This window comes from Tupaia chinensis, unplaced genomic scaffold (assembly GCF_000334495.1).
Source record: "Tupaia chinensis unplaced genomic scaffold, TupChi_1.0 Scaffold143970_1, whole genome shotgun sequence".
NCBI classification, from domain to species: Eukaryota; Metazoa; Chordata; class Mammalia; order Scandentia; family Tupaiidae; genus Tupaia; species Tupaia belangeri.
This window is the reverse complement of record NW_006203821.1, coordinates 224,660-237,580: the sequence shown is the minus strand read 5'-3', so window position 1 is coordinate 237,580 and position 12,921 is coordinate 224,660. Positions and strand designations below refer to the sequence as shown.

At 43.7% G+C, this 12,921-nt stretch overlaps 1 protein-coding gene across 1 annotated transcript; it reads right to left on the bottom strand.

Annotated features, from left to right (window-relative positions):
• Positions 1-10,071: 10,071 nt before the first annotated feature.
• On the bottom strand, positions 10,072-11,019 carry LOC102491282 (olfactory receptor 10P1). Its single transcript, XM_006165637.2, has one exon. It carries the CDS (start codon positions 11,011-11,013, stop codon positions 10,072-10,074), a length of 942 nt encoding a protein of 313 aa, XP_006165699.1. The 5' UTR covers positions 11,014-11,019.
• Positions 11,020-12,921: the final 1,902 nt, after the last annotated feature.

Genomic DNA, 12,921 nt, shown 5'->3' with positions numbered 1-12,921 from the left:
CTGTGACCTAGTCAGAGTTGTTCAATGTCTCTGTGCCTTGGTTTCTTCATCTGGTTGAAATTGTCCTAATAATAGTCTACGTAGAGATGAATTTATTGGCAACTTAAGCTTTTAGGGCTCTTCACTAGTATGGGCCCCTTATAAGGTCCTGGAAGGAGCTGTTGCTATGGTCACATGTTCTTAGAAAAATTGCAATCTGTTGTAATTGCTCTCTCTTGCTACTCTGACTTTCTATCACGTGTCCCTTTGTGCTGGGTGTGCTGAAGTAGCCATGGATGTTTTGGGATCTAAGACAAAGTTGGGGATAGAAAAAGTTTTTTTTTTTTTTCTTCAGAGTTTATTTCTTTCTCTCATAGGTGACATACAGAGGGTAGAGGAGAGAGATAGAGAAAGATAGAGAGATAGAGAGAGAGAGCCCCCGTAAGGCCTTTGTGCCATAATCTACCCCCAGCTTTAGCCAGCCCTGATCATGGGCACAGGTATGCCTGGCGTGTTCAGGGGGGGCTCTGTGTGTGGTCTCTAATGTTCCCACGTGGGTCAGCCTTGCAGAGTGTTGCGTTAGCGTTTCCCCGCTGTCTGGCGCTGGACTGGATTACGTTTGAGTTGGGCTATGTGTATGTGGCTCACAGTCACTTCTGGGTGCGCTCTCTGTCCTGACGTAGGAATGCTCGTTCCGCCCCTTGTGTCCTGTCACTCAGCATTGCACACAGAGCACAGCACCAGAGTTTGCATGGTGGTGAAAATATGTCCAGTAGTTCCTGGCACAGGAAATAGAGGGTAGTGAAAGACAAATGAAGTAAGAAATGTGTAGATCCAAAACCTAACCTAGGGAAAAATGTCTTCCCATCATCACATGCGGAAGCTTCTAAATGAAGGCTTTATTTTCATCCTCAAAGTAAATAAAATGTTTTCTTTTTTCCACCTGTCAAACATATACTTGATAATATAGGAACGTATAAAAAAGATAAAGACACCATTAGTTTTTTTCTTTTTTAAAATGGGAATGAATGGAGTATTTGATAAAGCTCAAATACTTTATTTAAAATTATTTTTTACTATAGAGTGCATGCCCTTACCAGAGAGAGAGAGAGAGAGAGAGAGAGAGAGAGAGAGAGAGAGAGAGGACGTGAGGAAACACCCGCTAGGGGGATGGCCACGTGCAATCCCTTCTTCTCAATTCTTCTCAGGCATGTATGTACACGTGTCCAGAGTGTTTCTCAAGCTGCTGGTCTGGATTTGAATGGTGCAGTTGGCTCTGTGGGATCCAGCTGTCCCAATCATAGTGCTACCAGCGGGCCCCCTAAAATACTTTATTTTAAATGAAATTTGAAAAGGTGTTTTGGGTATTTCAATAAAAAAGGTGAAAAATTACAGACATCTGGGCTGTACCTATAATTGGATGGCATAATGTTTACACTGCTGGACTCCCACATAAGTTGACCACGGTTCGAGTCCCAGACCTGGCAGCTTAAAACTCATGCCAGGTGCATGTGTGTGCATGCCCAAGATCCCAATAGGAGAATCACTGTGTGGGCCATTCCCCCAAGGGGTGATTTTTCACTTTCTGTCTCTCTGTTTCTCTGTCTCTCTGGCGAGTGCACGCACTCTATAGCAAAAAAACTCTCTCTCTAAAAAAAAAAATAATTATAGACATTCAATTTGAAAGTATCTCTCCAAAAAAATCATTTGAAATTCTTATTACAATTCATTTCTTCTTGTTGACATAATAATTGTACTTATCCGTGGGTTACAATATGATTTTCCAGTAATAAGAATATAAAGTATAATGATTAAGTCAGGGTGATTAGTGTATTATCCATCATCTCCACGATTTGTCATTAGTTTGTGTTGAGAACATTCAAAACACCCTGTTTTTTAGCTAATCTAGAATGTACAGTAAGTTTTTATTAACTATATTCACCCTCCTGTACTTTATAACACTAGAGATTATTCCTCTTCTCTACCTCTATTTTATTTCTATTAACTGACATCCTATTCTCACACTTTTCAGCCTCTAGTAGTCATTTTTTTTTTTTGAGAGGTTTTCGCTATAGGGCGTGTGTGCTCGCCAGACAGAGAGAGACATAGAGACAGAAAGTGAGAAATCACCCCCCAGAGGGGATGGTCACGCTGCAGTCCCTTCTCCTCCATTCTCCTCTCGGGATCTTGGGCACGCATGCACACGTGCCCGGCGTGAGTTTTAAGCCACCGGGTCCGGGACGCAAACCGTGGTCGACTACGTGGGAGTCCAGCGACATAGCCATTATGTTAACGGCTGGTCCCAAGAATTTCAAATGATTAAAAACAGTAATTCATTAAGAGGAAGAGAAATTTTGCATGAAGTATAGGATCCTGGATTTTTTTGATGATCTACCTCTGACACATAGCATTTCCCAAAAATTTCTGGAGCAATATTTTTCATCCCACATGTGCTTCTGCAATATGACCTTACCAACAGGTCAAAATAAGGGCGGAGCGATCAGATGTTTAGATTTCCGGGGCTAGGTCAGAAGATTTGCAGCTTCTGTCTTAGTCTCTTGGAGTGCTTGCTCTCTGGATGTTTTCTCTTCAGATATTCCATTTTTAGATTCCAGTGGTTAAGCCTGAGAAACCCAAGCTACATGGAGAGATTAGGTGCAGATATTCTGGTCAACAATCTCAGTCATTGCAGGCACCTGATACGCGAATGGAGAAACTTTTAGATGATTGTGCTCCTAGCTGTTTAAGGCACTTCTAACAATAGTGTTTTCCCAGCTGAGGGACAGATAAGCCATCCTTGCTCTGCACTGCCTCAATTACTGTCCTGCAGAAACTGTGAGCACAATAGAGTGATCATTGATCTTGCCACTATATTGGAGGTGGCTTGTGATGTAGAAAGAGGTAACTTGAACACCATGCAATTAATGAAAAGGAGTGAATCACATGAATACATTGGGAAAGTTTTAGATTTCGTGCTAATTTGACAGAAAATACCTCAAAGAAGATAACATAAAATTTAATAGGCTACTTAGTGAGAACTCTGAGAATAAAGTGGTTAATGAATGAGGTCAGTTAAAAGACAAGTTAAGATAAATCACTACACAAGAAAACTTAAAGCTCTGGGAAATAGGGACTAGCAGGTGGCATGGTGGTTAAGGCGCTGGACACTCCCACATGGCCGACCAGGGTTCGAGTCCTGAATCTGGTGGCTTGCTTTCTCACTTCCTCTCTCTCTCACTTTCAACCTCTGTCTCTCTCTGGTCAAATTAAAAATAATAAATGAATAAATAAAAGAAAAAAAAGAAATCTTAAATAAAAGCTCTGGGAAATATTGCAGTTAATTTATAAAAGAGACTTGGTAGGAGTTTGGCCAAATTTGACAGCAATTCTAAAAATTCATATAAAAATGAGCAATAATGAGTTGTGAAGTTGTAGTCCTTCCCCAATCCAAACTATCAGTGTAAGAACAGACAAAGTTCAGTCAGCCATGTTAGGAGAATAACAAATCATCTTCCTAATCTCTCTTCAGAAAATATGTTACAAGATCATTGTCATATGGGAACCAGAAGTTAGTGTAATGGCTATGTCACTGGACTTCCATGTAGTTGACCGCGGTTCACGTCCCGGACCCGGTGGCTTAAAACTCATGCCGGGCGAGTGTGCGTGCGTGCCCAAGATCCCGAGAGGAGAATGGAGAAGAAGGGATTGCGGCGTGACCATACCCCTGGGGGGTGATTTCTCACTTTCTGTCTCTATGTCTCTCTCTGTCTGTCTGGCGAGCGCATGCGCCCTATAGCAAAAATCTCTCCAAAAAGAAAAAAAAAAGATTATTGTCATATGAGAAGGTAGTCAAAGAGTATGCAGCAAAAATTAGGAGAGAAAAGGAACCATAAAGATGATCAGGCATTTAAGCAGCAAAAATATTATATTATTTTTCTGGATTGTATATGCTGTTTCTAGCATTTGCCAGGTTTTTTTTTTTAAGAATTATTTATTTAATTTTATTCATTCATTCATTTGTTTTAATTTGACCAGAGAGAGACACACACACAGAAAGAAAGGGAAAGTGAGACAGCAAGCCACAAGGTCCGGGCCGCGAACCGTGGTCTACCATGTGGGACTGTCCAGCACCTTAACCACTATGCCACCTGCTGGCCACCATTTTCCAATTTAAAAAAAATTTTACAAGCTTTATAATTTCTCTTTTTATTTTGAATGTTTATACATAATTTTATATTTGTATATGTAAATATACTTAAATAGAAACATTCTAAATTTTGTAAACATTAGTCCTTCAAAATTGGGATCTGTGCCTGTATCCTTATACCCACATCATTGAATTTTTATGGGGATAAAAAAGGACAATTATTGTCTTATAAGTAGCCTTAGATCCCAGGTGATGAAAATGGTTTGCTATTCACTTGACCCAGAGAACCCTACAAAATCTTGCAAATCAAGACATTCAAATTTTCGTGTTCACTTTAAGAACACCTGTAACACTGCCCAGGCCATCGAGGGTATGCACATCTGAAAGACCACCATGTATCTGAAGGATGTCCCTGAACAGAAGCAGTGTGTGCCATCCTGTCATATATAGTGGTGGAGTTGGTAGAAGTAAGTGTCTGGGCCACACAGAGGGACTGTATGTAGGGTCAGGGGACCAAAAAGAGTATTGGATTTTTTGCTGCCCATGCTTAAAAAAAATGCAGAGAGTAACGCTGAACTTCAGGGGTTAGGTGTAGATTCTCTGGTCACTGAGCATGTTCAGGTGAACAAGGCACCCAAGATGCGCCATGGCACTTGGAGAGCTCATGGGCGGATCAACCCATCCATAAGCTCCCCCTGCCACGTTGAGATGCTCCTCACTGAAAAGGAGCAAATCGTTCCTAAACCAGAAGAGGAGGTTGCACAGAAGACAACAGATATTCCAGAAGAAACTGAAGAAACAAAAACTTATGGCACAGGAATAAAGTCAGCATAAAATAAATGTAGACAAGAGTAAAAAAAAAAGACAATTATTAGGACCAGCATGAGGCTGTGATTTCATTGTCTCTCTCTCATAGTCTCTCTCTGGTGAGCGCATGTGCCCTATGGCAAAAAACCTTAAAAAAAACCAATTACTAGTCAAGGGATTAGTATAGTGTTTAGTACATGGTATGGACTCAGTATTAGTTATTGTTACTTCTATTCCTTCTGTCTTGGTTGTCTTTCTGTGCTTCCCGTTTGGGTTCTAATGACCTCAAATTCTAACCCCCTCCAGCTCATTGCACTGTATTTTTCTTTGTTCTTATCAATGTAGAGTGTGCTGGAGCCACCTGGTTCTGTTACAGCAGTGGCATCTTTAGTAGACATTTTTTTCCCCCTGTCTGTATAGTGCCCTGTGAACACTTTTGGAGAATTTTTTGTCTTTCTAGTTCTTTCTTCAGAGTACACTTACTTTCCCAGTTACCTTTGCAGCAAGGGTTCTCATGTGACTGTGATTCCATCAGTTAGACTCATCTAAACGGCACTTTGGATGGCAGCTGAGCAATCTGGCAGAGGAGGGTGCAGAATTTACCATCTGGTGAGCTTATGGAGGAGGTATGTGGCCTTTGGGGACAGTGATGGGACAGCTCAGGCATCTGGTTCATCAGCTAGCACTGGGTGGGGAATTGTGCTGCTTGTGTCTTGGTATTGAACCTGGAGTTGCCCCTATGGGCACAAAGTATCATCCCTGGTCACAGCATGAGGAATCTGGCTTTCTGTCTCCCATGAAGCTGTGCACTGCTAAGCCTTCTTTAAATAATGATCAGAGTGGAATCTGTTGTTTGCAACTGGTGAATAGACTGCTTAGTGGTCTCTATGTCTCTTATTTGTGCTGTTATCTATTCTCCATACCACAAATAAAATGATTCTTTAAATAATTATTTTATTTAACTTTATTTATTTATTTATTTTTTGAGAGGTTTTCGCTATAGGGTGCATTTGCTTGTCAGACAGACAGAGAGAGACATAGAGACAGAAAGCGAGAAATCACCCCCCAGAGGGGATGGTCACACCGCAATCCCTTCTCCTCCATTCTCCTCTCGGGATCTTGGGCACACACGCACACGCACCTGGTGTGAGTTTTAAGCCACCGGGTCCGGGATGCGAACTGCGGTCGACTATGTGGGAGTCCAGCAACATAGCCATTATGCTAACTGCTGGTTTCCACTTTATTTATTTATTTTAATTTGTCCAGAGAGGAACAGAGAGAGAGAGAGAGAAAGAGAGAGAGAGAGAGAGAGAGAGCAAGTCACCAGGTCTGGGACTTGAACTGTGGTCAGCCATGTGGAAGTCCAGTGCCTTTAACCACTACCACCACCACGCCACCTACCAGCCCACCTTTTTTTTTAAAAAAAAAAAGAGAGATTTTTGCTATATGGTGCGTGTTCTTGCCAGAGAGAGACAGAGAGACAGAAAGCAAGAAATCATCCCCCATGGGGGATGGCCATGCCACAACCCTTTCTCTTCTAGTCTCCTCTTGGGATTTTGAGCATGCATGCACATGTGCCCAGTGTGAGTTTTAAGCTGCCGGGTCTGGGGCTTAACAACCGTGATTGATTATGTGGGTGTCCAGTGATGTAACCATTAAGTCATCTGCTGATCCCTGGAATGATCTTTTACAAGTTAATATCTGATCTTGACTCACACAGGATGAACCTCCAAGATCTCAAGTGACCCACAACATCCTCATGATCCATACTAGGTGGAAGTGGGAACACATCTTATTATCTTGATCCTTAGGTTTTCCACAAGGTGATGACTTTTTTTTTTTTTTTTGGAGAGGTTTTTTTTTGCTATAGGGTGCGTGCGCTCGCCAGACAGATAGAGAGAGACAGAGAGATAGAAAGCAGGAAATCACCCCCCAGGGGGGATGGCCACGCTGCAATCCCTTCTCCTCCATTCTCCTCTCGGGATCTTGGGCACGCACGCAGACGCGCCCGGCATGAGTTTAAGGCACCGGGTCCGGGACTCGAACCGCGGTCGACTACGTGGGAGTCCAGCGACATAGCCATTACGCTAACTGCTGGTCCCCAAGGTGATGACTTTTTGAGGATATTCTCCAACTTTAAGTTCCCTGTAGCTGGACTTTAATGTCAAGTCCACTTCATTCCTAGTGCACCAGAGTTAAGGTTTCTCACTGTTGCCTCCAGCCTATCCTATCAGTCAAAATCCTTGATGGCAACAGAACTTGCCTAGATAATAAAGCAGAAAAATAATTTATTGACATAATAAAAAGTTCACAGAGTGGCTAAGAAGGATGGAGACCATGACAGAGGCTGAGATTCCAGGAATAACCTCAAACACAAACCGGTCAGTTGACAGACCCGTGGGAGTTGCCATCAGGGGCCAGATGTCACTTCTAGGTCAGCACTTTGCCATTGTAGCCTTCTTTGCTGCCTCCTGAGAGAGCATGCATGCCCCTCCTTGCCTCTAGTGGGTGCCAGCTGTTCAGACAAACTCAGGCACAGGAGTATCTGATCAGTGGAGCCAGATCACATGCCTGTGAGGCTGCAAGGTGTTTTCAGCTCCACAGGGAAAGATGGGCTTCCCACCATCTTTCTAAAGTGGAGAGTTCCCCAAACATTGGAAGAAGGTCAAATGGTAGGTGGCCACAATGAGTGTGTATTCACTCTCTAGGTCCTACACAAGGGGGCCTCAGGGCCTCACCCAGGCTGGGATGTTGGTGAAGGTGGTATGAGATCAAGTCGATGGCACAGAGAGGAGGACAGTAATGAGAGGGAGAGCCTCTTGTCCAGTCAGACACGTTATCACCAGCTATGGGTGATGTCAGAAATCAAGGGTGGGGAGAGCATGGAAGAGGATTCATATATAATATTTCAAGAGGGAGCAGGCTCAGTTATTTATGAGTCCTCAGGCTGGACTAGCGCTTCCAAACCTCACTGGGAGTCAACTAGAAGAAGGAGTTTAATAATTTATTATACAGAATTTTATATAGTGCTTTAGTGTTCATGAATGAATATGAAACATAATTATAATTTATTGCAAAAAGTTTTGGAATAGCAATGGTATAAAGGAATAATGAAATATGTTTGTGATTACAAATTTGAAGGAGGAATTTCTTGCAGGGTGAATAGCAGTTTGCCAGGTAGACATATTGGCTAAGATGTGTGTGTGTAATTTCTGGCAAAACAGCTTATGTAAAGGCTTAGATAAAAAAAAATCATGTTGGTGGGGGTGGGGGGCACCTGTGGGAAATGAGCTTAGAGGAGGAGGAGAGGCTGGGACACAGAGAGACACAATGATCCCCGTAATTGAGTCATTCCTTAGCACAAGAGCAATATTTCTGTGAGCAATAAGGACTACAGAAAGCTCAGAGGGGTAGTTGAAGGAAGACTGGGTTCCCATCATTTCCTAAACAGCTCATGTTATTGATTAAATGTTGGAGGTTGTGGTACTTCACTGAGAGCCAGAGCCTCAGAAGGTTTTTGTGTGGATAATATGGAGATGGTAGTGGCGTGTGAGAGGCTGAGGGACCAGAAAGGCACTGCCTAGAGTAGTCTGTCTTTCCACATCAGCCTTCTACTTCTCTCTAGTTATGAAGAAAGCACAGGGACATGAAGTGGTAGAAATTGTTGTCTATGGGGCCAGCAGGTGGTGTGGTGATTAAGGGCGCTGGACTCCCACATGGCCGACCATGGTTTGAGTCTTGGACCTGGCGACTTGATTTCCCACACTCCCCCAGCCCCTCAAACACACACACACACTTTGACTCTCTCTGGTCAAATTAAAACAAACAAACAAATAAGTAAATAAAGTTAAATAAAATAATTTTTTTGGAGAGGTTTTTGCTATAGAGCCTGTGTGCTCACCAGAGAGACAGAAAGCAAGAAATCACCCCCTGGGGGGATGGCCATGCTGCAATCCCTTCTCCTCCATTCTCCTCTTGGGATCTTGGGTAAGCATGCACATGCACCCGGAGTAAATTTAAGCCGCCCTGTCCAGGACTCAAACCACATGGGAGTTCAGCGACATAGCCATTATGCCAACTGCTAGTCCCAATAAAATAATTCTTTTAAAAAAATGTTGTCTGGGTCCTGAGGGGTGCACAGGCAGTGGCATCTTCACACCAGAGGGATGGGAGAGCTTTGCTTTCAGTTCCCTGCTTGTGTCTCTTGGTTAGCTTCACCTCTGAATTTTCTTTAAAAGAATTATTTATTTAATTTTATTAATTATTATTATTATTTTAAAATTTGCTATAGGGCACGTGTGCTCACCAGAAGAAAGAGGGAATGTGAGTTAGCAAGGTGCCCGGTCCAGTACCCGAATCATGGTTGGCCATGTGGGAGTCACCAGTGTCTTAACCAACATGCCACCTGCTGGCCCCATCAGCACTGGATCTTACCTCTCCAACTGATAGATCTCCTGGAATTCTCGACCAGCTCTCTCTTACAAGGCATCAGAAGCATGAGACTCCAGTGTGCTTCTGGCAGACATGTCAGGATCTCCTGAGTAAAAGCTCTTCCTGATGTCTAACCCCAGTCTTTTTTGATGCTGTCTAACCATTTTCCCTTTTGTGCTGATATCTTGGGAAGGAGAGAGCCTCGTGACTAGAACCCTTAGACATTCCTCCCTCCTGAAGGCTGAGGGAGAACAAAAATACTACTGAGCCGAGTAAGACCCGTACACAGGTGGAGCAAAACATAGCGGAAGGTCCAGGTAAGCCCCTCCACTGGCTCTGTGTGGGTTACTTAGTTGGATGTCAAGTTTGTCAACATCTGCCTTCTGAGTGACGTGGGCCTCTCTGGCTACTGGTGTTACACGGACCACTTTGCTCAGGAATCTAGAACAATCTAGAAGGTTGAGACCTCCTGCCAGAAAGTGTTGGGATTAAAACACAGAGAAACCTTTATGTTACTTCGATAGTGGGTCTGGCATGTGGAAAGGAAGTAACAAAGATTTGTCTATGCCTTAATTTCAACACTTTGTACCAGGAGATCTTATTTTCTTGAAGTACTGCCTAGCTTCTGTTAGGCTGGGCTTTAAGTTCAGTACCTGAAGTCTGGAAAGAGGAGTAAGCAGTGAGTGAGTAGTCATCCCCAGTTCCTTTTAGGATGAGGGAACTTGCTTCTTTATTATGTGTCGCAAAGCCCCAGACACTTCTTTGTTCCTGAGAGTGTAGATGATGGGGTTGAGCATGGGTGTGACAACTGTGTAGAAGAGACTGAGGATGCGGTCTGTAGTGACAGAGGAGGATGCCTGGGGCCGGATGTAGGTAATGCTGGCTGTTCCGAAGAAGAGGGAGACCACGAGCAGGTGGGAGGAACAAGTAGAAAAGACCTTGCTGCGGCTCTGGGTGGAGGCCATTGCTAAGATGGCACCCAGGATGAGGGCATAAGAGGTGACAATCAAAGAGAAGGGGACCATGATGAAGACCACAGTGGCTGTCACCACAGAGATCTCACTGCTGTGCTTCCCAGCACTTGCCAGTCTCAGTACTGGTAGGATGTCACAGAGGAAGTGTGGAATGATTGGATGGCTGGGGAAAGGCAGAGTGAAAATGAGGGAGGAATGGGTGGTGGCTGTGATGATGCCCATGAGCCAGGAGGTGCCCACCATGGCCATGCAGGCCCTCTGGTTCATGAGGGTGGAGTAGTGCAGGGGCCGGCAGATGGCAGCATAGCGGTCGTAGGCCATGGCTGTGAGCAGGCAGCACTCAGAGATGCCCAGGACAATGAAGACATACATCTGGGCTGCACAGCTCTGGAAGGAGATAGCCCGGGGGTGCAGAGAGGTGAGGTCAGCCAGAGTCCTGGGTACGATGTCGGTGGTGTAGAGGATTTCCACTACTGAAAGCTGGCGCAAGAAGAAGTACATGGGGGAGTGCAGGGCAGGGCTGGTCCTTGTGAGAAGGATGATAAGAGAGTTACCCAACAAGGTGACCAGGTAGACCAGAAGTACCACCCAAAACAGGGGCCCCTGGAGGGTTCTGAGATCAGAGAATCCCAGAAGGAAGAATTCAGGTAATGTAGTATGGTTTTCCTTAGCCATCTTCTAGGACAGAACCTATGGCACAGCCAAGAAAGAGAAGTTATTTAGAAACAATAAACATTTCTGTAATTCGGTAAAACACTTTTCATATAGTCCCTGACAAAATGAAGGGAATTAATATCTCCTCTTTAAGGATAAGCTATGGGTCTCAGAGAAATTAAGTAACTTGCCTGAAGTATATCTGTGGAGTAGCAGGACTGGAATTTGAATCTAGGTCTTTTGACTCCAGATTTTATGCATTTCCACTCTTCCCCATTCATGCCCTGGCCATACATTGGGGCCTGATTCACATGTGTAGATCCTGGCTCTGTACTTTGGTTCTCTCTTCAGAGAGAGGGATGGAGCAGCTGCTGTGACCTGGGCCTGGTGCTACTATATAGACTGAAACTGCTGAATGAAGGAAACTGGGCAGCACTAAGAACTGCCCTGAGTAAATGTCTAATGATCACCATGATGAGCTGAGGGTTTAGAACGTCCCACGATGGTATGACTAGTTGTGATGCTACTGCCCAATTGTATCATGCCTTGTGATTCTGGCACCTACCCCGATTCTTTCCTTCTCTTCTCAGCTACGTTCAGCTACCCCAGGGGCTTTGTCCCAGAACACCTTGTTCTCTCAGGCCTTCAGAATTGCCTGCAGCATTCCCCTAGCAGAGACTGTTTCTATTAATTCTCTCAAAATCTCACTCTTCCCTGAAGCCTCAGCTCAAGTTCCAATGTACCTCTGGCAGCTTTCAGTGCTCCTCATGCTCAGTTATCCATGGCATTTCAGAATTAAAAGTGACAGTTAGGGCCACATATTTCCATATGAGAATGCTCAGATCTCATCTCTAACATTTTAGAAGGGTGATGTGCAGCATCTGTTTGAACATCTACATTGGTGGGGTACTTACTGCCTGTTGAGGTAGCCCCTTCTTGCTTTGGCCTGCTTTGCCTTTAGGAAAAGTCTTCATTAGATTGACCTTGGCTACATGTTTAGTATTTCACATGCCTCTCTCAGATAGCCGTTTGAATACTTGAAGAAGGCCAGTGTGTCTGTGCTCTCGTGAGACATTACTTCTGTTTTAGTCCCAGCACTTAGAAATATAAAGTCTCTAAGATCTTACAGGATAAGGTGTGGGAGGGAGGCTGTTTGTTTTAACACTTGCTAACATTTCTCTGGCACTAGGCTCAGGACTTAATAGGTATGAAATCATTGGGTCATCATAATTACAGTATGTCATAGAAATCTTTGTTTTCTTCATCTCACAGATGAGGAAATAGAAGCTCAGACAGCATATGTAAATTTCTTAAAGTCACACATCTAATAAGAGAAAGTTTGGGTTCAAATCCAGGGTCTGCCTAACTCTAGAGCCTGTGCTCTTAACCAGTAAGTTATCAGCTGTCTTAGAGATTAATCACCAGAACAGCTAGCACAGTACTTGGAAATGCCAAGTGTTCACTAAGCATTTAATAGATAAATGAATAAAATCCAGTTATAAAGACAGGGGTACTGATGAATAGAAAGAACAAATAATTTGTTTAAAGTTAGACAGTTAATTGGACAACAACAGGAAACTGGACTCAAGTCTTTCAGAAGTCTTGAGTCCCAAGATTTGCCAAGCCTTGATCATTCCCATTGACTTCACATATGAGGTTAGTCCAGCCGTCTTCATATTTGGGCAAGAGAGGCTCATACTTTCTGCCCATTGCTCAGGAACCATTTACTTTAGCTTTTATTTAGAGACTGCTGTGTGCTGGACATTGTGCAGAATCTCAGTTGTTCTTCATAACAACACTAGTGATAATTGTTTTTTGGTCATGGTAAAGAAAGAACCAGAGCTCCAGAAGTTTACATTCCTTACCCAAGATCACACAGTTAGTGAAGAGAACCAGAACTGCAACTTCAAGCTTACTGTATCTCCAGTG

Coding starts and splice junctions, on each gene's coding strand:
- LOC102491282 (XM_006165637.2), bottom strand. CDS start 11,013: ATGGCTAAGGAAAACCATACTACATTACCTGAATTCTTCCTTCTGGGA.